This window comes from Esox lucius, chromosome 9 (assembly GCF_011004845.1).
Source record: "Esox lucius isolate fEsoLuc1 chromosome 9, fEsoLuc1.pri, whole genome shotgun sequence".
Classification (NCBI taxonomy): Eukaryota; Metazoa; Chordata; class Actinopteri; order Esociformes; family Esocidae; genus Esox; species Esox lucius.
This window is the reverse complement of record NC_047577.1, coordinates 2,667,137-2,693,570: the sequence shown is the minus strand read 5'-3', so window position 1 is coordinate 2,693,570 and position 26,434 is coordinate 2,667,137. Positions and strand designations below refer to the sequence as shown.

At 40.7% G+C, this 26,434-nt stretch overlaps 1 protein-coding gene across 7 annotated transcripts in view; it reads right to left on the bottom strand.

Moving 5' to 3' along the window:
* Positions 1-26,434, bottom strand: part of mslnb (mesothelin b) — a 91,693-nt gene that overhangs the window by 28,791 nt on the left and 36,468 nt on the right. For 3 of the 7 annotated variants that reach the window (XM_034294025.1, XM_034294023.1, XM_034294024.1), the window contains 86 exons: positions 26,094-26,270; positions 25,973-26,004; positions 25,763-25,860; positions 25,643-25,659; positions 25,503-25,524; positions 25,365-25,392; positions 25,184-25,268; positions 24,570-24,716; positions 24,271-24,482; positions 23,747-23,847; positions 23,537-23,655; positions 23,154-23,327; positions 23,012-23,043; positions 22,782-22,879; positions 22,653-22,681; positions 22,474-22,495; positions 22,328-22,355; positions 21,956-22,040; positions 21,620-21,766; positions 21,188-21,399; positions 20,420-20,520; positions 20,155-20,273; positions 19,719-19,895; positions 19,598-19,629; positions 19,388-19,485; positions 19,268-19,284; positions 19,128-19,149; positions 18,990-19,017; positions 18,809-18,893; positions 18,356-18,502; positions 18,057-18,268; positions 17,533-17,633; positions 17,323-17,441; positions 16,940-17,113; positions 16,798-16,829; positions 16,568-16,665; positions 16,439-16,467; positions 16,260-16,281; positions 16,114-16,141; positions 15,742-15,826; positions 15,406-15,552; positions 14,974-15,185; positions 14,206-14,306; positions 13,941-14,059; positions 13,505-13,681; positions 13,384-13,415; positions 13,174-13,271; positions 13,054-13,070; positions 12,914-12,935; positions 12,776-12,803; positions 12,595-12,679; positions 12,061-12,207; positions 11,762-11,973; positions 11,238-11,338; positions 11,028-11,146; positions 10,645-10,818; positions 10,503-10,534; positions 10,273-10,370; positions 10,144-10,172; positions 9,965-9,986; positions 9,819-9,846; positions 9,447-9,531; positions 9,111-9,257; positions 8,679-8,890; positions 7,911-8,011; positions 7,658-7,776; positions 7,223-7,399; positions 7,100-7,131; positions 6,843-6,940; positions 6,714-6,742; positions 6,549-6,570; positions 5,922-5,949; positions 5,591-5,675; positions 5,252-5,398; positions 4,904-5,115; positions 3,683-3,783; positions 3,430-3,548; positions 3,038-3,214; positions 2,915-2,946; positions 2,658-2,755; positions 2,529-2,557; positions 2,364-2,385; positions 1,537-1,564; positions 1,206-1,290; positions 867-1,013; positions 519-730 (listed from right to left, as the gene is read on the bottom strand). In XM_034294025.1, the coding sequence (XP_034149916.1) occupies positions 519-730; positions 867-1,013; positions 1,206-1,290; positions 1,537-1,564; positions 2,364-2,385; positions 2,529-2,557; positions 2,658-2,755; positions 2,915-2,946; positions 3,038-3,214; positions 3,430-3,548; positions 3,683-3,783; positions 4,904-5,115; positions 5,252-5,398; positions 5,591-5,675; positions 5,922-5,949; positions 6,549-6,570; positions 6,714-6,742; positions 6,843-6,940; positions 7,100-7,131; positions 7,223-7,399; positions 7,658-7,776; positions 7,911-8,011; positions 8,679-8,890; positions 9,111-9,257; positions 9,447-9,531; positions 9,819-9,846; positions 9,965-9,986; positions 10,144-10,172; positions 10,273-10,370; positions 10,503-10,534; positions 10,645-10,818; positions 11,028-11,146; positions 11,238-11,338; positions 11,762-11,973; positions 12,061-12,207; positions 12,595-12,679; positions 12,776-12,803; positions 12,914-12,935; positions 13,054-13,070; positions 13,174-13,271; positions 13,384-13,415; positions 13,505-13,681; positions 13,941-14,059; positions 14,206-14,306; positions 14,974-15,185; positions 15,406-15,552; positions 15,742-15,826; positions 16,114-16,141; positions 16,260-16,281; positions 16,439-16,467; positions 16,568-16,665; positions 16,798-16,829; positions 16,940-17,113; positions 17,323-17,441; positions 17,533-17,633; positions 18,057-18,268; positions 18,356-18,502; positions 18,809-18,893; positions 18,990-19,017; positions 19,128-19,149; positions 19,268-19,284; positions 19,388-19,485; positions 19,598-19,629; positions 19,719-19,895; positions 20,155-20,273; positions 20,420-20,520; positions 21,188-21,399; positions 21,620-21,766; positions 21,956-22,040; positions 22,328-22,355; positions 22,474-22,495; positions 22,653-22,681; positions 22,782-22,879; positions 23,012-23,043; positions 23,154-23,327; positions 23,537-23,655; positions 23,747-23,847; positions 24,271-24,482; positions 24,570-24,716; positions 25,184-25,268; positions 25,365-25,392; positions 25,503-25,524; positions 25,643-25,659; positions 25,763-25,860; positions 25,973-26,004; positions 26,094-26,270 (8,135 nt within the window). The remainder of the gene's footprint in view (positions 1-518; positions 731-866; positions 1,014-1,205; positions 1,291-1,536; positions 1,565-2,363; positions 2,386-2,528; positions 2,558-2,657; positions 2,756-2,914; positions 2,947-3,037; positions 3,215-3,429; positions 3,549-3,682; positions 3,784-4,903; positions 5,116-5,251; positions 5,399-5,590; positions 5,676-5,921; positions 5,950-6,548; positions 6,571-6,713; positions 6,743-6,842; positions 6,941-7,099; positions 7,132-7,222; positions 7,400-7,657; positions 7,777-7,910; positions 8,012-8,678; positions 8,891-9,110; positions 9,258-9,446; positions 9,532-9,818; positions 9,847-9,964; positions 9,987-10,143; positions 10,173-10,272; positions 10,371-10,502; positions 10,535-10,644; positions 10,819-11,027; positions 11,147-11,237; positions 11,339-11,761; positions 11,974-12,060; positions 12,208-12,594; positions 12,680-12,775; positions 12,804-12,913; positions 12,936-13,053; positions 13,071-13,173; positions 13,272-13,383; positions 13,416-13,504; positions 13,682-13,940; positions 14,060-14,205; positions 14,307-14,973; positions 15,186-15,405; positions 15,553-15,741; positions 15,827-16,113; positions 16,142-16,259; positions 16,282-16,438; positions 16,468-16,567; positions 16,666-16,797; positions 16,830-16,939; positions 17,114-17,322; positions 17,442-17,532; positions 17,634-18,056; positions 18,269-18,355; positions 18,503-18,808; positions 18,894-18,989; positions 19,018-19,127; positions 19,150-19,267; positions 19,285-19,387; positions 19,486-19,597; positions 19,630-19,718; positions 19,896-20,154; positions 20,274-20,419; positions 20,521-21,187; positions 21,400-21,619; positions 21,767-21,955; positions 22,041-22,327; positions 22,356-22,473; positions 22,496-22,652; positions 22,682-22,781; positions 22,880-23,011; positions 23,044-23,153; positions 23,328-23,536; positions 23,656-23,746; positions 23,848-24,270; positions 24,483-24,569; positions 24,717-25,183; positions 25,269-25,364; positions 25,393-25,502; positions 25,525-25,642; positions 25,660-25,762; positions 25,861-25,972; positions 26,005-26,093; positions 26,271-26,434) is intronic. The other 4 variants (XM_034294027.1, XM_034294026.1, XM_034294028.1 and 1 more) reach the window with 4 other exon arrangements.

Here is a 26,434-nt window from a genome sequence, read left to right as displayed (position 1 = left end):
ACATACCATTATGAAGAATTAAATCCCAACTTCTTTCAACTTGACATTCAGTAAATCACAAACATATTATAAACATGAAAAGAACAACCAGAGAGGCGCTTCTTCACGTTAGAGATTATGTGGACATTACACTATGGGGGCATCAAACAATAGTGACCTATCATTATGAGAACCTATTGTCATGGGGAGATAACATCATTGATCCAAGCTCATAAAAACACAACATTATGGGGTCCAAATAGCTACATAACAACAATCAAAGAGTGTGAGGACCCTAAGACTAAGCAAAAGATATGCATCGCTATTCGAGTAGCACAACATGCGGCGTCTTCACAGCACGTAAACAAAGTCCAAGGCCCCAAGTGAGAGCTGGGCTACTCAACCATGGCCTAGTGGCCAACTGGCACCGGTCCGTGTCAATGGAAACAGAAACGTCTGGACTTTGGGGTAAAACCCCAGTGTTTGGCACCAGTGGAAAGGAGGCAAAAGAAAGGTACCACAAAATAGTAACCACTTACACAGCTTGGTAGGAGTCACAGCTGAGGTTCCGGGTGCCCAGGCAGTGCAGAAACCCTGCTGATGCTGACGGAAGGAACACGCTCAGACGCCCTGAGAACCACGTCCTGATGACATCACTGTTTCTCAGCTGATCTTCAGTCAGCCTGTTGACCCGGATCTGTCCAATCACATCTAGTGCCTGGGATACCGCTGGGCCAATCAATGGCTTGGACTGGTGAAGAAGAGAAGCTGATTTGTTACATCCTTAAACTCACTTTTTTCCTCTTTTTGGAAATCACTTGGATACAGAATGTAGTTCAGTCTACATTAGTAAGGTTAGTCATAATGTATTTCAGGAATACTTCTACCTGGTTGGAGAGAATGTCCAGAGCCTGATCCAGAACTGCAGAAGCTTTAGTCAAGAACAGCTTCCAGGTCTCTGTAGAGTAGGTGTTGTTTTCTGATAGTTTGCATTTCAGCAGCGTGACCAGATTGTCAGCTGTGAGGTTTGTCAGCTGTAAAAGAGAAGTCCTTTACCCACTACTACCAACACTGCATGTATCAAACCCCAGAAGACACTTTAAGACTAATTCCAAAGAAAAGATTTGAATAATGTTTTTCTGCAACCAATAAAACAGAAAGCCATTGGCTAACGTCAGTCATCTACAGTCCTAATATTGTTCATTTTAAGGTTGTTCTACTGGTACCTGTGAACAGGCGTATTGTCTGATGCTGTAGTTACATAGATCTCCAGTCATGATCCCTGTGTCCAAGAGGTGTTGTAGAGTAGAGCTGTAACACCAGTAAGACAGACACATCAGACTGACAAACTCACAACAAACTCCAACAAACAGGATCACTGTTCCATCCATTGGCTGGTTTAGGATTGCAATATTTGTGTGACATCAACAAAATTCCTATGTTTTCACAGATCCTTGTTGGAAGATTCTGGAGTAAATTTACTTCTAAATAACTCAGAGTATTATCCAACTGGCCTGTTTAAATACTTAAAATACCAAAAATGATGTGTGATGGTACCTGTCAACTCCAGAACAGACTGTTGTCACTGAGAGAGAAAGATAGAAAAAAATACAGAGAATGATATATTAGATGAAAGGTGGATATCTAGGTTACAGACAGGGTCATGGTGTTACAGACAGGGTCATGGTGTTACAGACAGGGTCAAGGTGTTACAGACAGGGTCATGGTGTTACAGACAGGGTCGTGGTGTTACAGACAGGGTCGTGGTGTTACAGATAGGGTTGTGGTGTTACAGACAGGGTCATGGTGTTACAGACAGGGTCATGGTGTTACAGATAGGGTCATGGTGTTACAGACAGGGTCATGGTGTTACAGACAGGGTCAAGGTGTTACAGACAGGGTCATGGTGTTACAGATAGGGTCATGGTGTTACAGACAGGGTCATGGTGTTACAGACAGGGTCATGGTGTTACAGATAGGGTCATGGTGTTACAGACAGGGTCATGGTGTTACAGACAGGGTCATGGTGTTACAGATAGGGTCATGGTGTTACAGACAGGGTCATGGTGTTACAGACAGGGTCATGGTGTTACAGATAGGGTCATGGTGTTACAGACAGGGTCATGGTGTTACAGATAGGGTCATGGTGTTACAGATAGGGTCATGGTGTTACAGACAGGGTCATGGTGTTACAGACAGGGTCATGGTGTTACAGACAGGGTCAAGGTGTTACAGATAGGGTCATGGTGTTACAGACAGGGTCATGGTGTTACAGACAGGGTCATGGTGTTACAGATAGGGTCATGGTGTTACAGACAGGGTCATGGTGTTACAGACAGGGTCATGGTGTAGTATGAAGTTCATGTTTACTAAAATATACTTACAATTATTAGATGATGTCGGACACTGGAAAACAACAGACACAAAATAATGATTAGAAGACAGAACAGACACCTAGTTGTCCACCCGCTGTTTACTCATTTTAGGGAAGCTCGGAAACGCAAAACATCTAATAAAAAAAAAACTGAATGATGAACGGAATGACTTACCTGTTGGTCTGCTGGTACCAGAACACAATCTGTTCACAATAAAACAAAACACAAGTAGTTAAAAGTCAGTTGGAAAATTAAGTTATATCTAGAATCTGATTGGTAAAATAGACTGTGTTCCTGTCTCACCTATTGGTGCAGATGCTGTGAGGTCATAGACACTGGCCCAGATGATTGGCTCCAACTGACTGGGCAAAGCTGACATGGCTTGGGAGAGCCTCACAAAGCTGTGTAAAACCAAAAAAAAGGAAAAGTGTCTTAAATATTTAAAAAGTTAAATGTCTTAAATAGTGTGAATATATTCAGAATATGAGAATGTTCATGTAATTCCGAGATCCACATATTCCAGGTGGTAAATTGTACATATTCTTTAAGGTTTGACTTGCATGTTCTGGTAGACTGGGCAGCTAACTGGGGTCTGGAGGAGAGAACAATAGTTAACATCACCACATTATTTGTGTTTAAGACCAGCATGTGGTTCAATCAAAGACAGTTATTTCGACCATTACCTTCATAGAAAGCACAGCCAGTTGTTGTAAGAACTCAGGGAATCTCCTCTCTGTTGGCGATGCAGTCAGGAAGTCAAACACTGTGTTGATGACGACATCTTTACCTGGAAGACCAGGAAGAGAAAACACCACCAGCTCTGCTGTCTGCTTTGGAGAGAGAAGATCCAGGACTGACAACTGCAAGGACATAGAGGTTGAGAGAGAAGGTCATGTTTATTAACATCCCTCTAACAATCATCACTGATGTTTATGTCAGGGTGAACTAATGTCCAGAAATATGAACATTACTGATGTACAAACTCAATAGGCATACTTGGTACGCTTTTATTGACTCCTTAATTTAAACACATCAAAGTGGCCAAAGTGGCGTAGTCGGCAGGAAGTCAGATTACCGGAGTGAAGCCGGTGTTGAGTGTCAGCAGGTCCCCTAGGGACACCAGGACTGAAAACGGCCCAAAGTTCTTCTGCAGCCAGTCCACACTGCCGTTCGAGGTGGACACACAGCCACCGCCTGGACAGAAGAAGATGAACATACAGGCTAATACATCAAAATATAAAACATGTAAATTGACCCTCAACTCTGACATGGTATACTATATGAAAAAAACCCTGTCAACAACAATTACAAACTCTGCTGATCAATACCTGATGTGGGTCCAGACAGGAAGGGGATGATCAGGTCATTCAGAACCAACAGCTGCTGTGCTGGGCTCATCTCATCAAACTGGGCTCCAAACCCAGTCACTCTGAAAGTGGAAGGTAAGTAACAATTATAACTTATGAAGAACTTATGAAGAAATACAGGACCAAACCATATGAGAACATCTCATTATGAGGACATTCCGTTATGAAGACCAAACCTAAGGAGGATATACTGTTATGAGGACCAAACTTAAGGAGGACATTGCATTATGAGGACCAAACCTAAGGAGGACATACCGTAATGAGGACCAAACCTAAGGAGGATATACTGTTATGAGGACCAAACCTAAGGAGGACATTGCATTATGAGGACCAAACCTAAGGAGGACATTGCATTATGAGGACCAAACCTAAGGAGGACATTCCGTAATGAGGACCAAACCTAAGGAGGACATTGCGTTATGAGGACCAAACCTAAGGAGGACATTGCGTTATGAGGACCAAACCTAAGGAGGACATTCCATTATGAGGACCAAACCTAAGGAGGACATTCCGTAATGAGGACCAAACCTAAGGAGGACATTGCGTTATGAGGACCAAACCTAAGGAGGGCATACTGTTATGAGGACCTAAGCTTATGAGGACATTCCATTATGAAGACTTGACCTTATGAGGACATACAAATATAAGGACTCAGCTCATGAGGACATACCATTATGAAGAATTAAATCCCAACTTCTTTCAACTTGACATTCAGTAAATCACAAACATATTATAAACATGAAAAGAACAACCAGAGAGGCGCTTCTTCACGTTAGAGATTATGTGGACATTACACTATGGGGGCATCAAACAATAGTGACCTATCATTATGAGAACCTATTGTCATGGGGAGATAACATCATTGATCCAAGCTCATAAAAACACAACATTATGGGGTCCAAATAGCTACATAACAACAATCAAAGAGTGTGAGGACCCTAAGACTAAGCAAAAGATATGCATCGCTATTCGAGTAGCACAACATGCGGCGTCTTCACAGCACGTAAACAAAGTCCAAGGCCCCAAGTGAGAGCTGGGCTACTCAACCATGGCCTAGTGGCCAACTGGCACCGGTCCGTGTCAATGGAAACAGAAACGTCTGGACTTTGGGGTAAAACCCCAGTGTTTGGCACCAGTGGAAAGGAGGCAAAAGAAAGGTACCACAAAATAGTAACCACTTACACAGCTTGGTAGGAGTCACAGCTGAGGTTCCGGGTACTCAGGCAGTGCAGAAACCCTGCTGATGCTGACGGAAGGAACACGCTCAGACGCTGAGAGAACCACGTCCTGATGACATCACTGTTTCTCAGCTGATCTTCAGTCAGCCTGTTGACCCGGATCTGTCCAATCACATCTAGTGCCTGGGATACCGCTGGGCCAATCAATGGCTTGGACTGGTGAAGAAGAGAAGCTGATTTGTTACATCCTTAAACTCACTTTTTTCCTCTTTTTGGAAATCACTTGGATACAGAATGTAGTTCAGTCTACATTAGTAAGGTTAGTCATAATGTATTTCAGGAATACTTCTACCTGGTTGGAGAGAATGTCCAGAGCCTGATCCAGAACTGCAGAAGCTTTAGTCAAGAACAGCTTCCAGGTCTCTGTAGAGTAGGTGTTGTTTTCTGACAGTTTGCATTTCAGCAGCGTGACCAGATTGTCAGCTGTGAGGTTTGTCAGCTGTAAAAGAGAAGTCCTTTACCCACTACTACCAACACTGCATGTATCAAACCCCAGAAGACACTTTAAGACTAATTCCAAAGAAAAGATTTGAATAATGTTTTTCTGCAACCAATAAAACAGAAAGCCATTGGCAAACGTCAGTCATCTACAGTCCTAATATTGTTCATTTTAAGGTTGTTCTACTGGTACCTGTGAACAGGCGTATTGTCTGATGCTGTAGTTACATAGATCTCCAGTCATGATCCCTGTGTCCAAGAGGTGTTGTAGAGTAGAGCTGTAACACCAGTAAGACAGACACATCAGACTGACAAACTCACAACAAACTCCAACAAACAGGATCACTGTTCCATCCATTGGCTGGTTTAGGATTGCAATATTTGTGTGACATCAACAAAATTCCTATGTTTTCACAGATCCTTGTTGGAAGATTCTGGAGTATATTTACTTCTAAATAACTCAGAGTATTATCCAACTGGCCTGTTTAAATACTTAAAATACCAAAAATGATGTGTGATGGTACCTGTCAACTCCAGAACAGACTGTTGTCACTGAGAGAGAAAGATAGAAAAAAATACAGAGAATGATATATTAGATGAAAGGTGGATATCTAGGTTACAGACAGGGTCATGGTGTTACAGACAGGGTCATGGTGTTACAGACAGGGTCAAGGTGTTACAGACAGGGTCATGGTGTTACAGACAGGGTCGTGGTGTTACAGACAGGGTCGTGGTGTTACAGATAGGGTCGTGGTGTTACAGACAGGGTCGTGGTGTTACAGACAGGGTCATGGTGTTACAGACAGGGTCATGGTGTTACAGACAGGGTCAAGGTGTTACAGACAGGGTCATGGTGTTACAGATAGGGTCATGGTGTTACAGACAGGGTCATGGTGTTACAGAGAGGGTCATGGTGTTACAGACAGGGTCATGGTGTTACAGACAGGGTCATGGTGTTACAGACAGGGTCATGGTGTTACATATAGGGTCATGGTGTTACAGACAGGGTCATGGTGTTACAGACAGGGTCATGGTGTTACAGACAGGGTCAAGGTGTTACAGACAGGGTCATGGTGTTACAGACAGGGTCATGGTGTTACAGACCGGGTCATGGTATAGTATGAAGTTCATGTTTACTAAAATATACTTACAATTATTAGATGATGCCGGACACTGGAAAACAACAGACACAAAATAATGATTAGAAGACAGAACAGACACCTAGTTGTCCACCCGCTGTTTACTCATTTTAGGGAAGCTCGGAAACGCAAAACATCTAATAAAAAAAAAACTGAATGATGAACGGAATGACTTACCTGTTGGTCTGCTGGTACCAGAACACAATCTGTTCACAATAAAACAAAACACAAGTAGTTAAAAGTCAGTTGGAAAATTAAGTTATATCTAGAATCTGATTGGTAAAATAGACTGTGTTCCTGTCTCACCTATTGGTGCAGATGCTGTGAGGTCATAGACACTGGCCCAGATGATTGGCTCCAACTGACTGGGCAAAGCTGACATGGCTTGGGAGAGCCTCACAAAGCTGTGTAAAACCAAAAAAAAGGAAAAGTGTCTTAAATATTTAAAAAGTTAAATGTCTTAAATAGTGTGAATATATTCAGAATATGAGAATGTTCATGTAATTCCGAGATCCACATATTCCAGGTGGTAAATTGTACATATTCTTTAAGGTTTGACTTGCATGTTCTGGTAGACTGGGCAGCTAACTGGGGTCTGGAGGAGAGAACAATAGTTAACATCACCACATTATTTGTGTTTAAGACCAGCATGTGGTTCAATCAAAGACAGTTATTTCGACCATTACCTTCATAGAAAGCACAGCCAGTTGTTGTAAGAACTCAGGGAATCTCCTCTCTGTTGGCGATGCAGTCAGGAAGTCAAACACTGTGTTGATGACGACATCTTTACCTGGAAGACCAGGAAGAGAAAACACCACCAGCTCTGCTGTCTGCTTTGGAGAGAGAACTGTCAGGGCGGACAACTGGAAGAGAGGAGACAAGACAACAAAACAAACCATTACCTTGACATATTAATCCCAAAAAAAAAAAGGAGAGAAAAATATTCTATTTCCTAATTGGACACTAAAAACCACCCTTAAATATGTCATATTGACAAATATATATTACCACGATGCCTTAGTCAGAATCAATCGGGACACTTCATACCTCTTCAATTTCTTCGTTAATAAAAATATCTGTGTATAAACAAAGTGGCTTTGTCGGCAGGAAGTGAGAGTTACCGGAGTGAAGGCTGTGTTGAGATTCAGCAGTTCTGTGATGGACACCAGGGCTGAAAACGGACCAAAGTTCTTCTGCAGCCAGTCCACACTGCCGTTAGAGGTGGACACACAGCCACCGCCTGGACAGAAGAAGATGAACACACAGGCTAATACATCAAAATATAAAACATGTAAATTGACCCTCAACTCTGACATGGTATACTATATGAAAAAAACCCTGTCAACAACAATTACAAACTCTGCTGATCAATACCTGATGTGGGTCCAGACAGGAAGGGGATGATCAGGTCATTCAGAACCAACAGCTGCTGTGCTGGGCTCATCTCATCAAACTGGGCTCCAAACCCAGTCACTCTAAAAGTGGAAGGTAAGTAACAATTATAACCTATGAAGAAAATACCATTATGAAATACCTAACTTACACAGACATTCCATTATAAGGACTCAGATTATGAGGACATACTGAACCAGCACTAAGGGGGAGGGGCTTCCTTAACATGAACAACTATGATTGACATGATCTCCTTTACATCGACAATTATTGTTATGGAATATGTATATCTAATGAAGACTTGTAATATGTAATGTAATATGTAATATTACAATAGGTAATGTAATAGGTAATGTAATATGAGGACCTCATATTATGACAACACAATTTTATTAGAACTTAATATTATGGGAACAATGTTATTTGGACCTAATCCATAATATGAACACAATTAATTAGAAGCTTACAGTATGGAAACTGAATTTCATTAGGAACTAATATGATGGGAACAAAACACAATGATGACCTAAATGTTTGGAAACATAATATTATGAAGGCAAGACATTACAGAAACATTATTCAGACTATTATTGGGGAAGAAAACATTGTGAGCACCTAACATTACTGTGATATAACATAATAAGGTCCTAATACCTAGATAACAAAAAACAATAGTATTCTAAAGTTACTTAATGACGACCTGTTACACAAAACAAATTCTAAAATAACAATAAATGAGCGACGACTTACACAGCTTGGTAGGAGTCACAGCTCAGGTTCCGGGTACTCAGGCAGAACAGAAACCCTGCTGATGCTGATGGAAGGAACATGCTCAGACGCCCTGAGAACCACGTCCTGATGACATCACTGTTTCTCAGCTGATTTTCGGTCAGCCTGTTGACCCGGATCTGTCCAATCACATCTAGGGCCTGGGATACCGCTGGGCCAATCAAAGGCTTGGACTGGGGAGGAAAAGATACTGACAGGTTAGAATCTCCAAAATACTGTGTTGTATAACTGAAATTATTAAATGGGTTGATTGAGCATTTTGATGTCTCACTCTGACCACACACCGCAATCCAAAAATGCAATTCTTTTTTAAGTTTCTCCAACTAGCATACAAGCGGTGGTTCAGTCAACATTAGTAAGGTTAATCATAATGTACTTCAGGATTACATTTACCTGGTTGGAGAGAATGTCCAGAGCCTGATCCAGAACTGCAGAAGCTTTAGTCAAGAACAGCTTCCAGGTCTCTGTAGAGTAGGTGTTGTTTTCTGATAGTTTGCATTTCAGCAGCGTGACCAGATTGTCAACTGTGAGGTTTGTCAGCTGTAAAAGAGAAGTCATTTACCCACTACTACCAACACTGCATGTATAAAACCCCAGATGACACATTAAGACAAATTCCAAAGAAAATATTTGAGGGTTTTCCTGCAACCAATAAAACAGAAAGCCATTGGCTAACGTCAGTCATCTACGGTCCTAATATTGTTCATTTTAAGGTTGTTCTACTGGTACCTGTGAACAGGCGTATTGTCTGATGCTGTAGTTACATAGATCTCCAGTCATGATCCCTGTGTCCAAGAGGTGTTGTAGAGTAGAGCTGTAACACCAGTAAGACAGACACGTCAGACTGACAAACTCACAACAAACTCCAACAAACAGGATCACTGTTCCATCCATTGGCTTGTGAAGGATTACATCCTTTGTGTAAAATCGCCAAAATTCCCATGTTTTTACAGATCATGGCTGGAAGATTCTGGTGTGTATTTACTTCCCAATTATTGAGAGAATTGTCCAACTGGCCTTTATGGTAAATGTGGGTCTTTTTTGGGAACGTTACCATACATGTTGTAATCATACTGATATCTGAATAACAGGTGACTGTACCTGTCAACTCCAGCACAGACACTTGTCGCTGAGAGAGATGGAAAAGAAAACAGAAAATAATACATTTGATTAAAGGTGCTGAAGTCCTAAGATACGGATAGGGGGATGGTTTGGTATCAAGTTGATGTTTACTGAACTTAACTTACCATTGTTAGGTGACATCGGACACTGGAAAACAACAGACACAAAAAAGAATCATTACAATAATAGAACAGTCACAAAGTTGTCCACCCATTCTTTACTAATTGTAGGGTAATTTAAAAAGCAAAACAACAAAACTTCTGGACAATCTGAACAAATATGAATAATGAATGTTGTGACTTACCTGTTGGTCAACTGGTATCAGAACACAATCTGCTCACATGAAAACAAAACATAAATGGTTGAAAACCTGTTTTGAAATCAGATTATAATTAGAATCTGATTGGTAAAATAGACTGTGTTCCTGTCTCACCTATTGGTGCAGATGCTGTGAGGTCATAGACACTGGCCCAGATGATTGGCTCCAACTGACTGGGCAAAGCTGACATGGCTTGGTAGAGCCTCACAAAGCTGTGTAAAACCAACATTAAAAAAGACAGATCACTTAAATATTTTCACATGAACACAGACAATATTCATGCAAGGCCTAGATCCACGTATTCCAAGTGGCCTATTGTAGATATTCTCTCTGGTTTTACTTACATGATCTGGTAGACTGGGCATATAACTGGGGTCTGGAGGAGAAATCAGAAGTTAATGTCACCACATTAAGACAATATGAAAATGGGTTGTTCAAACAGACAGTTACTTAGGTTTGTTGATTTGTCATCATTGGGATCATTACCTCAGCAGAGAGCAAAACCAGTTGTTGCAGGAACTCTGGGAATCTCCTCTCCGTTGGCGATGCAGTCAGGAAGTCAAACACTGTGTTGATGATGACATCATTACCTGGTCCAGGAAGTGACAACACCACCAGCTCTGCTGTCTGCTTTGGAGAGAGAACTTCCAAGGCTGACAGCTGGAAGGAGGTAGAGGTGGAGAGACAGTCGTAAAGTTAAAGAAATGTCTTTGAATAAAAATCCTTGATGATTTCATCCGGGTGAACTGGTATGCCAAAATGTCAACATTACTATCAATCAATATGCTTCTTAATACATTTTTGACTATATACCATGAACGTTTTCATGAATAAACAATGTGGAGTTGTCGGCAGCAAGTAAGACTTACTGGAGAGAAGGCTGTGTTGAGGTTCAGCAGTTCTGTGATGGACACCAGGGCTGAAAATGGACCCAAGTTCTTCTGCAACCAGTCCACACTGCCGTTAGAGTTGGACACACAGCCAGGGCCTGGAAGGAAAAGACCAGTTGGTTCTGGTTGATGAGTAAATGATGATTAGGGACAGTTTGCTGGTTTAACTCTCATTGGTCTCTTCAATACCTGAGGAGTTTTGGCTCAGGAAGGGAACAATGAAGAATTTCAACACAAGCTCTTGTCTCATCGGACCCATCTGGTTGAAATGTTTGCCGAACTCCTTAAGTCTGCAAAAGAATAAAGACCCGTAAAGAAACCTCCAGATAAAGCGTCCATGTCACTTCCAGCATGAGTATCTTTCTTTGGATGCGTAGTGTTTAGAAACCAAAGACGACATTGGATCTTTTTGTCCACATGGATGGTCATGACCTGATGATTATTCCTGGGGTGGTCTGGACTTTATGGGAAAAGCCATGAATACAAAAAATGGATTGCCCTGGTGTGGAAAACACACACTATTGTGTCATCCCACTTGTTTACACGGAGACATTCCTTAAAAGGCATTGGATTCCTCATAGTCAGCTGAATACAACAATCACTTCCTCTACTGGCTAAGAAACTTTTTCATGAGAAAAATAATATATCTAAAGTTGTTTATTTCTAATGACGACCTTTATTATGAAGGCCTGATAGAAGACTATGGAACATACATCTGTTGGTAGGAGTCACAGCTGAGGTTCCGGGTGCCCAGGCAGTGCAGAAACCCTGCTGATGCTGACGGAAGGAACACGCTCAGACGCTGAGAGAACCACGTCCTGATGACATCACTGTTTCTCAGCTGTTCGTCAGTCAGAAGGTTGAGTCGGATCTCTCCAATCACATCCAGCACCTCAGATACTGCTGGGCCAATCAATGGCATGGACTGAGAAGGAAGAGTTCATAGGTCATAAAAAGAGATATTGTATGCCTTTGAGGACCAGAGTTCTTGAACCCTGATCAATATTCTCACCATATTGGAGAACACGTCCAGAGCGTTGTCCAAGACAGAGGTCACTTTGGTGAGGAGAAACTTCCAGGTCTCTTTAGACTGAGAGGCGTTGCTGGTTAGTTCACATTTCAGAAGAGACACTAGGTTGTCGGCAGTGAAGTTGTTCAGCTTTGAAACAGAAGAATAGATGACATGGAGTAAATGTAGTGACATTATACATGGGGGTAAAGGTAGTGACATTATACATGGGGTAAAGGTAGTGACATTATACATGGGGGTAAAGGTAGTGACATTATACATGGGGGTAAAGGTAGTGACATTATACATGGGAGTAAAGGTAGTAACATTATACATGGGGGTAAAGGTAGTGACATTATACATGGGGGTAAAGGTAGTAACCTTATACATGGGGGTAAAGGTAGTGACATTATACATGGGGGTAAAGGTAGTGACATTATACATGGGGGTAAAGGTAGTGACATTATACATGGGGTTAAAGGTAGGTTTCACCTTGGTATTTCCAAGTCCTTGTCTTTTATAGTAAAATAATCTCACCGATGCACATGCATATTCTTCCAGGGTAAAGTTACAGGGCACATCTGATGAATTTGATACGTCCAAATAACTTTCCAGTCCATAACTGTAAACATATCAAAGAAAAGAAAATCACTGACAACCATTGGAGAGTTTCTAAATGGATTAAGACCAGCTAGACATTACATAGAAGACTCTTTACCTGTTGACTCCTTCACAGATTCTAGTATCTGAAAATGACCATGATAGATAGAGACACACAGTTAGTTTTACCTCTTAGTCACCAATATACATTGCAGTCGCTAACAAATCTGCTGCTGCTGTCAAAGGAAACACTTACCATTGGATGGTGTTACTGGGCACTGTAAAGAACCAACATATTACATTACAAAGGCATCAATAATAATCAGTATGACTTGTACAACAGTCGACAGTAGTCAATTAAATATAATCTTCCATGACAAAGAGAGACGTTCTTACCTTCATTGGCAGGCAATCTATAAAGAAAACGTTGAAAAATAATGTTAGCCTTCTCTATCAAATTGATCATGTCATTCAAGTTAAAACAGTCACCATGGTTACTACTAATAGTGTCTGTACCTGCTGGGGAGGTCAGTGTCAGGTGGTCTATGGTGGACCAGACGACAGGTTCCATCTCTAGAGGAACTGACGATGAGACCTGGTACAGACGCTCAAAGCTGGGATATGGAGAATATAGATATGTCAAGGTATAGTATTTTGCTGTGGTTTAAAAGATTTTAAAAGTAATGTACACATTTTCATGATTAGACTTCTGCTAAAATAACTTACATGATCTTATACGTATCACAAGGAAGCATTATCTGAAACACACATCAAATGGATTCATAAACACCAATAACAAGTTGAGGCCCAAGTTTGAACTGTTGTTTACTAATCCACAAAGTCTTACCTGTGCAGAGAATATGACCAGTTGTTGGAGGAACTCTGGGAATCTCCTCTCCGTTGGCGATGCAATCAGGAAGTCAAACACTGTGTTGATGACGACATCTTTACCTGGAAGACCAGGAAGAGAAAACACCACCAGCTCTGCAGTCTGCTTTGGAGAGAGAACTGTCAGGGCGGACAACTGGAAGAGAGGAGACAAGACAACAAAACAAACCATTACCTTGACATATTTATCCCCCCCCAAAAAATGGAGAGAAAAACATTCTATTTCCTATTTGGACACTCAAAACATCCCTTAAATATGTCATATTGACAAATATATATTACCACGATGCCTTAGTCAGAATCAATCGGGACACTTCATACCTCTTCAATTTCTTCATTAATAAAAATATCTGTGTATAAACAAAGTGCCGTTGTCGGCAGGAAGTGAGAGTTACCGGAGTGAAGGCTGTGTTGAGATTCAGCAGTTCTGTGATGGACACCAGGGCAGAAAACGGCCCAAAGTTCTTCTGCAGCCAGTCCACACTGCCGTTAGAGGTGGACACACAGCCACCGCCTGGACAGAAGAAGATGAACACACAGGCTAATACATCAAAATATAAAACATGTAAATTGACCCTCAACTCTGACATGGTAAACATTAGAAAATTACTATATGAAAAAACCCTGTCAACAACAATTACAAACTCTGCTGATCAATACCTGATGTGGGTCCAGACAGGAAGGGGATGATCAGGTCATTCAGAACCAACAGCTGCTGTGCTGGGCTCATCTCATCAAACTGGGCTCCAAACCCAGTCACTCTAAAAGTGGAAGGTAAGTAACAATTATAACCTATGAAGAAAATACCATTATGAAATACCTAACTTACACAGACATTCCATTATAAGGACTCAGATTATGAGGACATACTGAACCAGCACTAAGGGGGAGGGGCTTCCTTAACATGAACAACTATGATTGACATGATCTCCTTTACATCGACAATTATTGTTATGGAATATGTATATCTAATGAAGACTTGTAATATGTAATGTAATATGTAATATTACAATAGGTAATGTAATAGGTAATGTAATATGAGGACCTCATATTATGACAACACAATTTTATTAGAACTTAATATTATGGGAACAATGTTATTTGGACCTAATCCATAATATGAACACAATTAATTAGAAGCTTACAGTATGGAAACTGAATTTCATTAGGAACTAATATGATGGGAACAAAACACAATGATGACCTAAATGTTTGGAAACATAATATTATGAAGGCAAGACATTACAGAAACATTATTCAGACTATTATTGGGGAAGAAAACATTGTGAGCACCTAACATTACTGTGATATAACATAATAAGGTCCTAATACCTAGATAACAAAAAACAATAGTATTCTAAAGTTACTTAATGACGATCTGTTACACAAAACAAATTCTAAAATAACAATAAATGAGCGACGACTTACACAGCTTGGTAGGAGTCACAGCTCAGGTTCCGGGTACTCAGGCAGAACAGAAACCCTGCTGATGCTGATGGAAGGAACACGCTCAGACGCCCTGAGAACCACGTCCTGATGACATCACTGTTTCTCAGCTGATTTTCGGTCAGCCTGTTGACCCGGATCTGTCCAATCACATCTAGGGCCTGGGATACCGCTGGGCCAATCAAAGGCTTGGACTGGGGAGGAAAAGATACTGACAGGTTAGAATCTCCAAAATACTGTGTTGTATAACTGAAATTATTAAATGGGTTGATTGAGCATTTTGATGTCTCACTCTGACCACACACCGCAATCCAAAAATGCAATTCTTTTTTAAGTTTCTCCAACTAGCATACAAGCGGTGGTTCAGTCAACATTAGTAAGGTTAATCATAATGTACTTCAGGATTACATTTACCTGGTTGGAGAGAATGTCCAGAGCCTGATCCAGAACTGCAGAAGCTTTAGTCAAGAACAGCTTCCAGGTCTCTGTAGAGTAGGTGTTGTTTTCTGATAGTTTGCATTTCAGCAGCGTGACCAGATTGTCAACTGTGAGGTTTGTCAGCTGTAAAAGAGAAGTCCTTTACCCACTACTACCAACACTGCATGTATAAAACCCCAGATGACACATTAAGACAAATTCCAAAGAAAATATTTGAGAATTTTCCTGCAACCAATAAAACAGAAAGCCATTGGCTAACGTCAGTCATCTACGGTCCTAATATTGTTCATTTTAAGGTTGTTCTACTGGTACCTGTGAACAGGCGTATTGTCTGATGCTGTAGTTACATAGATCTCCAGTCATGATCCCTGTGTCCAAGAGGTGTTGTAGAGTAGAGCTGTAACACCAGTAAGACAGACACGTCAGACTGACAAACTCACAACAAACTCCAACAAACAGGATCACTGTTCCATCCATTGGCTTGTGAAGGATTACATCCTTTGTGTAACATCGCCAAAATTCCCATGTTTTTACAGATCATGGCTGGAAGATTCTGGTGTGTATTTACTTCCCAATTATTGAGAGAATTGTCCAACTGGCCTTTATGGTAAATGTGGGTCTTTTTTGGGAACGTTACCATACATGTTGTAATCATACTGATATCTGAATAACAGGTGACTGTACCTGTCAACTCCAGCACAGACACTTGTCGCTGAGAGAGATGGAAAAGAAAACAGAAAATAATACATTTGATTAAAGGTGCTGAAGTCCTAAGATACAGATAGGGGGATGGTTTGGTATCAAGTTGATGTTTACTGAACTTAACTTACCATTGTTAGGTGACATCGGACACTGGAAAACAACAGACACAAAAAAGAATCATTACAATAATAGAACAGTCACAAAGTTGTCCACCCATTCTTTACTAATTGTAGGGTAATTTAAAAAGCAAAACAACAAAACTTCTGGACAATCTGAACAAATATGAATAATGAATGTTGTGACTTACCTGTTGGTCAACTGGTATCAGAACACAATCTGCTCACATGAAAACAAAACATAAATGGTTGAAAACCTGTTTTGAAATCAGATTATAATTAGAATCTGATTGGTAAAATAGACTGTGTTCCTGTCTCACCTATTGGTGCAGATGCTGTGAGGTCATAGACACTGGCCCAGATGATTGGCTCCAACTGACTGGGCAAAGCTGACATGGCTTGGTAGAGCCTCACAAAGCTGTGTAAAACCAACATTAAAAAAGACAGATCACTTAAATATTTTCACATGAACACAGACAATATTCATGCAAGGCCTAGATCCACGTATTCCAAGTGGCCTATTGTAGATATTCTCTCTGGTTTTACTTACATGATCTGGTAGACTGGGCATCTAACTGGGGTCTGGAGGAGAAATCAGAAGTTAATGTCACCACATTAAGACAATATGAAAATGGGTTGTTCAAACAGACAGTTACTTAGGTTTGTTGATTTGTCATCATTGGGATCATTACCTCAGCAGAGAGCAAAACCAGTTGTTGCAGGAACTCTGGGAATCTCCTCTCCGTTGGCGATGCAGTCAGGAAGTCAAACACTGTGTTGATGATGACATCATTACCTGGTCCAGGAAGTGACAACACCACCAGCTCTGCTGTCTGCTTTGGAGAGAGAACTTCCAAGGCTGACAGCTGGAAGGAGGTAGAGGTGGAGAGACAGTCGTAAAGTTAAAGAAATGTCTTTGAATAAAAATCCTTGATGATTTCATCCGGGTGAACTGGTATGCCAAAATGTCAACATTACTATCAATCAATATGCTTCTTAATACATTTTTGACTATATACCATGAACGTTTTCATGAATAAACAATGTGGAGTTGTCGGCAGCAAGTAAGACTTACTGGAGAGAAGGCTGTGTTGAGGTTCAGCAGTTCTGTGATGGACACCAGGGCTGAAAATGGACCCAAGTTCTTCTGCAACCAGTCCACACTGCCGTTAGAGTTGGACACACAGCCAGGGCCTGGAAGGAAAAGACCAGTTGGTTCTGGTTGATGAGTAAATGATGATTAGGGACAGTTTGCTGGTTTAACTCTCATTGGTCTCTTCAATACCTGAGGAGTTTTGGCTCAGGAAGGGAACAATGAAGAATTTCAACACAAGCTCTTGTCTCATCGGACCCATCTGGTTGAAATGTTTGCCGAACTCCTTAAGTCTGCAAAAGAATAAAGACCCGTAAAGAAACCTCCAGATAAAGCGTCCATGTCACTTCCAGCATGACTATCTTTCTTTGGATGCGTAGTGTTTAGAAACCAAAGACGACATTGGATCTTTTTGTCCACATGGATGGTTATGACCTGATGATTATTCCTGGGGTGGTCTGGACTTTATGGGAAAAGCCATGAATACAAAAAATGGATTGCCCTGGTGTGGAAAACACACACTATTGTGTCATCCCACTTGTTTACACGGAGACATTCCTTAAAAGGCATTGGATTCCTCATAGTCAGCTGAATACAACAATCACTTCCTCTACTGGCTAAGAAACTTTTTCATGAGAAAAATAATATATCTAAAGTTGTTTATTTCTAATGACGACCTTTATTATGAAGGCCTGATAGAAGACTATGGAACATACATCTGTTGGTAGGAGTCACAGCTGAGGTTCCGGGTACTCAGGCAGTGCAGAAACCCTGCTGATGCTGACGGAAGGAACACGCTCAGACGCTGAGAGAACCACGTCCTGATGACATCACTGTTTCTCAGCTGTTCGTCAGTCAGAAGGTTGAGTCGGATCTCTCCAATCACATCCAGCACCTCAGATACTGCTGGGCCAATCAATGGCATGGACTGAGAAGGAAGAGTTCATAGGTCATAAAAAGAGATATTGTATGCCTTTGAGGACCAGAGTTCTTGAACCCTGATCAATATTCTCACCATATTGGAGAACACGTCCAGAGCGTTGTCCAAGACAGAGGTCACTTTGGTGAGGAGAAACTTCCAGGTCTCTTTAGACTGAGAGGCGTTGCTGGTTAGTTCACATTTCAGAAGAGACACTAGGTTGTCGGCAGTGAAGTTGTTCAGCTTTGAAACAGAAGAATAGATGACATGGAGTAAATGTAGTGACAATATACATGGGGGTAAAGGTAGTGACATTATACATGGGGTAAAGGTAGTGACATTATACATGGGGGTAAAGGTAGTGACATTATACATGGGGGTAAAGGTAGTGACATTATACATGGGAGTAAAGGTAGTAACATTATACATGGGGGTAAAGGTAGTGACATTATACATGGGGGTAAAGGTAGTGACATTATACATGGGGTTAAAGGTAGGTTTCACCTTGGTATTTCCAAGTCCTTGTCTTTTATAGTAAAATAATCTCACCGATGCACATGCATATTCTTCCAGGGTAAAGTTACAGGGCACATCTGATGAATTTGATACGTCCAAATAACTTTCCAGTCCATAACTGTAAACATATCAAAGAAAAGAAAATCACTGACAACCATTGGAGAGTTTCTAAATGGATTAAGACCAGCTAGACATTACATAGAAGACTCTTTACCTGTTGACTCCTTCACAGATTCTAGTATCTGAAAATGACCATGATAGATAGAGACACACAGTTAGTTTTACCTCTTAGTCACCAATATACATTGCAGTCGCTAACAAATCTGCTGCTGCTGTCAAAGGAAACACTTACCATTGGATGGTGTTACTGGGCACTGTAAAGAACCAACATATTACATTACAAAGGCATCAATAATAATCAGTATGACTTGTACAACAGTCGACAGTAGTCAATTAAATATAATCTTCCATGACAAAGAGAGACGTTCTTACCTTCATTGGCAGGCAATCTATAAAGAAAACGTTGAAAAATAATGTTAGCCTTCTCTATCAAATTGATCATGTCATTCAAGTTAAAACAGTCACCATGGTTACTACTAATAGTGTCTGTACCTGCTGGGGAGGTCAGTGTCAGGTGGTCTATGGTGGACCAGACGACAGGTTCCATCTCTAGAGGAACTGACGATGAGACCTGGTACAGACGCTCAAAGCTGGGATATGGAGAATATAGATATGTCAAGGTATAGTATTTTGCTGTGGTTTAAAAGATTTTAAAAGTAATGTACACATTTTCATGATTAGACTTCTGCTAAAATAACTTACATGATCTTATACGTATCACAAGGAAGCATTATCTGAAACACACATCAAATGGATTCATAAACACCAATAACAAGTTGAGGCCCAAGTTTGAACTGTTGTTTACTAATCCACAAAGTCTTACCTGTGCAGAGAATATGACCAGTTGTTGGAGGAACTCTGGGAATCTCCTCTCCGTTGGCGATGCAATCAGGAAGTCAAACACTGTGTTGATGACGACATCTTTACCTGGAAGACCAGGAAGAGAAAACACCACCAGCTCTGCAGTCTGCTTTGGAGAGAGAACTGTCAGGGCGGACAACTGGAAGAGAGGAGACAAGACAACAAAACAAACCATTACCTTGACATATTTATCCCCCCCCAAAAAATGGAGAGAAAAACATTCTATTTCCTATTTGGACACTCAAAACATCCCTTAAATATGTCATATTGACAAATATATATTACCACGATGCCTTAGTCAGAATCAATCGGGACACTTCATACCTCTTCAATTTCTTCATTAATAAAAATATCTGTGTATAAACAAAGTGCCGTTGTCGGCAGGAAGTGAGAGTTACCGGAGTGAAGGCTGTGTTGAGATTCAGCAGTTCTGTGATGGACACCAGGGCAGAAAACGGCCCAAAGTTCTTCTGCAGCCAGTCCACACTGCCGTTAGAGGTGGACACACAGCCACCGCCTGGACAGAAGAAGATGAACACACAGGCTAATACATCAAAATATAAAACATGTAAATTGACCCTCAACTCTGACATGGTAAACATTAGAAAATTACTATATGAAAAAACCCTGTCAACAACAATTACAAACTCTGCTGATCAATACCTGATGTGGGTCCAGACAGGAAGGGGATGATCAGGTCATTCAGAACCAACAGCTGCTGTGCTGGGCTCATCTCATCAAACTGGGCTCCAAACCCAGTCACTCTAAAAGTGGAAGGTAAGTAACAATTATAACCTATGAAGAAAATACCATTATGAAATACCTAACTTACACAGACATTCCATTATAAGGACTCAGATTATGAGGACATACTGAACCAGCACTAAGGGGGAGGGGCTTCCTTAACATGAACAACTATGATTGACATGATCTCCTTTACATCGACAATTATTGTTATGGAATATGTATATCTAATGAAGACTTGTAATATGTAATGTAATATGTAATATTACAATAGGTAATGTAATAGGTAATGTAATATGAGGACCTCATATTATGACAACACAATTTTATTAGAACTTAATATTATGGGAACAATGTTATTTGGACCTAATCCATAATATGAACACAATTAATTAGAAGCTTACAGTATGGAAACTGAATTTCATTAGGAACTAATATGATGGGAACAAAACACAATGATGACCTAAATGTTTGGAAACATAATATTATGAAGGCAAGACATTACAGAAACATTATTCAGACTATTATTGGGGAAGAAAACATTGTGAGCACCTAACATTACTGTGATATAACATAATAAGGTCCTAATACCTAGATAACAAAAAACAATAGTATTCTAAAGTTACTTAATGACGATCTGTTACACAAAACAAATTCTAAAATAACAATAAATGAGCGACGACTTACACAGCTTGGTAGGAGTCACAGCTCAGGTTCCGGGTACTCAGGCAGAACAGAAACCCTGCTGATGCTGATGGAAGGAACACGCTCAGACGCCCTGAGAACCACGTCCTGATGACATCACTGTTTCTCAGCTGATTTTCGGTCAGCCTGTTGACCCGGATCTGTCCAATCACATCTAGGGCCTGGGATACCGCTGGGCCAATCAAAGGCTTGGACTGGGGAGGAAAAGATACTGACAGGTTAGAATCTCCAAAATACTGTGTTGTATAACTGAAATTATTAAATGGGTTGATTGAGCATTTTGATGTCTCACTCTGACCACACACCGCAATCCAAAAATGCAATTCTTTTTTAAGTTTCTCCAACTAGCATACAAGCGGTGGTTCAGTCAACATTAGTAAGGTTAATCATAATGTACTTCAGGATTACATTTACCTGGTTGGAGAGAATGTCCAGAGCCTGATCCAGAACTGCAGAAGCTTTAGTCAAGAACAGCTTCCAGGTCTCTGTAGAGTAGGTGTTGTTTTCTGATAGTTTGCATTTCAGCAGCGTGACCAGATTGTCAACTGTGAGGTTTGTCAGCTGTAAAAGAGAAGTCCTTTACCCACTACTACCAACACTGCATGTATAAAACCCCAGATGACACATTAAGACAAATTCCAAAGAAAATATTTGAGAATTTTCCTGCAACCAATAAAACAGAAAGCCATTGGCTAACGTCAGTCATCTACGGTCCTAATATTGTTCATTTTAAGGTTGTTCTACTGGTACCTGTGAACAGGCGTATTGTCTGATGCTGTAGTTACATAGATCTCCAGTCATGATCCCTGTGTCCAAGAGGTGTTGTAGAGTAGAGCTGTAACACCAGTAAGACAGACACGTCAGACTGACAAACTCACAACAAACTCCAACAAACAGGATCACTGTTCCATCCATTGGCTTGTGAAGGATTACATCCTTTGTGTAACATCGCCAAAATTCCCATGTTTTTACAGATCATGGCTGGAAGATTCTGGTGTGTATTTACTTCCCAATTATTGAGAGAATTGTCCAACTGGCCTTTATGGTAAATGTGGGTCTTTTTTGGGAACGTTACCATACATGTTGTAATCATACTGATATCTGAATAACAGGTGACTGTACCTGTCAACTCCAGCACAGACACTTGTCGCTGAGAGAGATGGAAAAGAAAACAGAAAATAATACATTTGATTAAAGGTGCTGAAGTCCTAAGATACAGATAGGGGGATGGTTTGGTATCAAGTTGATGTTTACTGAACTTAACTTACCATTGTTAGGTGACATCGGACACTGGAAAACAACAGACACAAAAAAGAATCATTACAATAATAGAACAGTCACAAAGTTGTCCACCCATTCTTTACTAATTGTAGGGTAATTTAAAAAGCAAAACAACAAAACTTCTGGACAATCTGAACAAATATGAATAATGAATGTTGTGACTTACCTGTTGGTCAACTGGTATCAGAACACAATCTGCTCACATGAAAACAAAACATAAATGGTTGAAAACCTGTTTTGAAATCAGATTATAATTAGAATCTGATTGGTAAAATAGACTGTGTTCCTGTCTCACCTATTGGTGCAGATGCTGTGAGGTCATAGACACTGGCCCAGATGATTGGCTCCAACTGACTGGGCAAAGCTGACATGGCTTGGTAGAGCCTCACAAAGCTGTGTAAAACCAACATTAAAAAAGACAGATCACTTAAATATTTTCACATGAACACAGACAATATTCATGCAAGGCCTAGATCCACGTATTCCAAGTGGCCTATTGTAGATATTCTCTCTGGTTTTACTTACATGATCTGGTAGACTGGGCATCTAACTGGGGTCTGGAGGAGAAATCAGAAGTTAATGTCACCACATTAAGACAATATGAAAATGGGTTGTTCAAACAGACAGTTACTTAGGTTTGTTGATTTGTCATCATTGGGATCATTACCTCAGCAGAGAGCAAAACCAGTTGTTGCAGGAACTCTGGGAATCTCCTCTCCGTTGGCGATGCAGTCAGGAAGTCAAACACTGTGTTGATGATGACATCATTACCTGGTCCAGGAAGTGACAACACCACCAGCTCTGCTGTCTGCTTTGGAGAGAGAACTTCCAAGGCTGACAGCTGGAAGGAGGTAGAGGTGGAGAGACAGTCGTAAAGTTAAAGAAATGTCTTTGAATAAAAATCCTTGATGATTTCATCCGGGTGAACTGGTATGCCAAAATGTCAACATTACTATCAATCAATATGCTTCTTAATACATTTTTGACTATATACCATGAACGTTTTCATGAATAAACAATGTGGAGTTGTCGGCAGCAAGTAAGACTTACTGGAGAGAAGGCTGTGTTGAGGTTCAGCAGTTCTGTGATGGACACCAGGGCTGAAAATGGACCCAAGTTCTTCTGCAACCAGTCCACACTGCCGTTAGAGTTGGACACACAGCCAGGGCCTGGAAGGAAAAGACCAGTTGGTTCTGGTTGATGAGTAAATGATGATTAGGGACAGTTTGCTGGTTTAACTCTCATTGGTCTCTTCAATACCTGAGGAGTTTTGGCTCAGGAAGGGAACAATGAAGAATTTCAACACAAGCTCTTGTCTCATCGGACCCATCTGGTTGAAATGTTTGCCGAACTCCTTAAGTCTGCAAAAGAATAAAGACCCGTAAAGAAACCTCCAGATAAAGCGTCCATGTCACTTCCAGCATGAGTATCTTTCTTTGGATGCGTAGTGTTTAGAAACCAAAGACGACATTGGATCTTTTTGTCCACATGGATGGTTATGACCTGATGATTATTCCTGGGGTGGTCTGGACTTTATGGGAAAAGCCATGAATACAAAAAATGGATTGCCCTGGTGTGGAAAACACACACTATTGTGTCATCCCACTTGTTTACACGGAGACATTCCTTAAAAGGCATTGGATTCCTCATAGTCAGCTGAATACAACAATCACTTCCTCTACTGGCTAAGAAACTTTTTCATGAGAAAAATAATATATCTAAAGTTGTTTATTTCTAATGACGACCTTTATTATGAAGGCCTGATAGAAGACTATGGAACATACATCTGTTGGTAGGAGTCACAGCTGAGGTTCCGGGTACTCAGGCAGTGCAGAAACCCTGCTGATGCTGACGGAAGGAACACGCTCAGACGCTGAGAGAACCACGTCCTGATGACATCACTGTTTCTCAGCTGTTCGTCAGTCAGAAGGTTGAGTCGGATCTCTCCAATCACATCCAGCACCTCAGATACTGCTGGGCCAATCAATGGCATGGACTGAGAAGGAAGAGTTCATAGGTCATAAAAAGAGATATTGTATGCCTTTGAGGACCAGAGTTCTTGAACCCTGATCAATATTCTCACCATATTGGAGAACACGTCCAGAGCGTTGTCCAAGACAGAGGTCACTTTGGTGAGGAGAAACTTCCAGGTCTCTTTAGACTGAGAGGCGTTGCTGGTTAGTTCACATTTCAGAAGAGACACTAGGTTGTCGGCAGTGAAGTTGTTCAGCTTTGAAACAGAAGAATAGATGACATGGAGTAAATGTAGTGACATTATACATGGGGGTAAAGGTAGTGACATTATACATGGGGTAAAGGTAGTGACATTATACATGGGGGTAAAGGTAGTGACATTATACATGGGGTAAAGGTAGTGACATTATACATGGGGGTAAAGGTAGTGACATTATACATGGGGGTAAAGGTAGTGACATTATACATGGGAGTAAAGGTAGTAACATTATACATGGGGGTAAAGGTAGTGACATTATACATGGGGGTAAAGGTAGTAACCTTATACATGGGGGTAAAGGTAGTGACATTATACATGGGAGTAAAGGTAGTAACATTATACATGGGGGTAAAGGTAGTGACATTATACATGGGGGTAAAGGTAGTGACATTATACATGGGGTTAAAGGTAGGTTTCACCTTGGTATTTCCAAGTCCTTGTCTTTTATAGTAAAATAATCTCACCGATGCACATGCATATTCTTCCAGGGTAAAGTTACAGGGCACATCTGATGAATTTGATACGTCCAAATAACTTTCCAGTCCATAACTGTAAACATATCAAAGAAAAGAAAATCACTGACAACCATTGGAGAGTTTCTAAATGGATTAAGACCAGCTAGACATTACATAGAAGACTCTTTACCTGTTGACTCCTTCACAGATTCTAGTATCTGAAAATGACCATGATAGATAGAGACACACAGTTAGTTTTACCTCTTAGTCACCAATATACATTGCAGTCGCTAACAAATCTGCTGCTGCTGTCAAAGGAAACACTTACCATTGGATGGTGTTACTGGGCACTGTAAAGAACCAACATATTACATTACAAAGGCATCAATAATAATCAGTATGACTTGTACAACAGTCGACAGTAGTCAATTAAATATAATCTTCCATGACAAAGAGAGACGTTCTTACCTTCATTGGCAGGCAATCTATAAAGAAAACGTTGAAAAATAATGTTAGCCTTCTCTATCAAATTGATCATGTCATTCAAGTTAAAACAGTCACCATGGTTACTACTAATAGTGTCTGTACCTGCTGGGGAGGTCAGTGTCAGGTGGTCTATGGTGGACCAGACGACAGGTTCCATCTCTAGAGGAACTGACGATGAGACCTGGTACAGACGCTCAAAGCTGGGATATGGAGAATATAGATATGTCAAGGTATAGTATTTTGCTGTGGTTTAAAAGATTTTAAAAGTAATGTACACATTTTCATGATTAGACTTCTGCTAAAATAACTTACATGATCTTATACGTATCACAAGGAAGCATTATCTGAAACACACATCAAATGGATTCATAAACACCAATAACAAGTTGAGGCCCAAGTTTGAACTGTTGTTTACTAATCCACAAAGTCTTACCTGTGCAGAGAATATGACCAGTTGTTGGAGGAACTCTGGGAATCTCCTCTCCGTTGGCGATGCAATCAGGAAGTCAAACACTGTGTTGATGACGACATCTTTACCTGGAAGACCAGGAAGAGAAAACACCACCAGCTCTGCAGTCTGCTTTGGAGAGAGAACTGTCAGGGCGGACAACTGGAAGAGAGGAGACAAGACAACAAAACAAACCATTACCTTGACATATTTATCCCCCCCCAAAAAATGGAGAGAAAAATATTCTATTTCCTATTTGGACACTCAAAACATCCCTTAAATATGTCATATTGACAAATATATATTACCACGATGCCTTAGTCAGA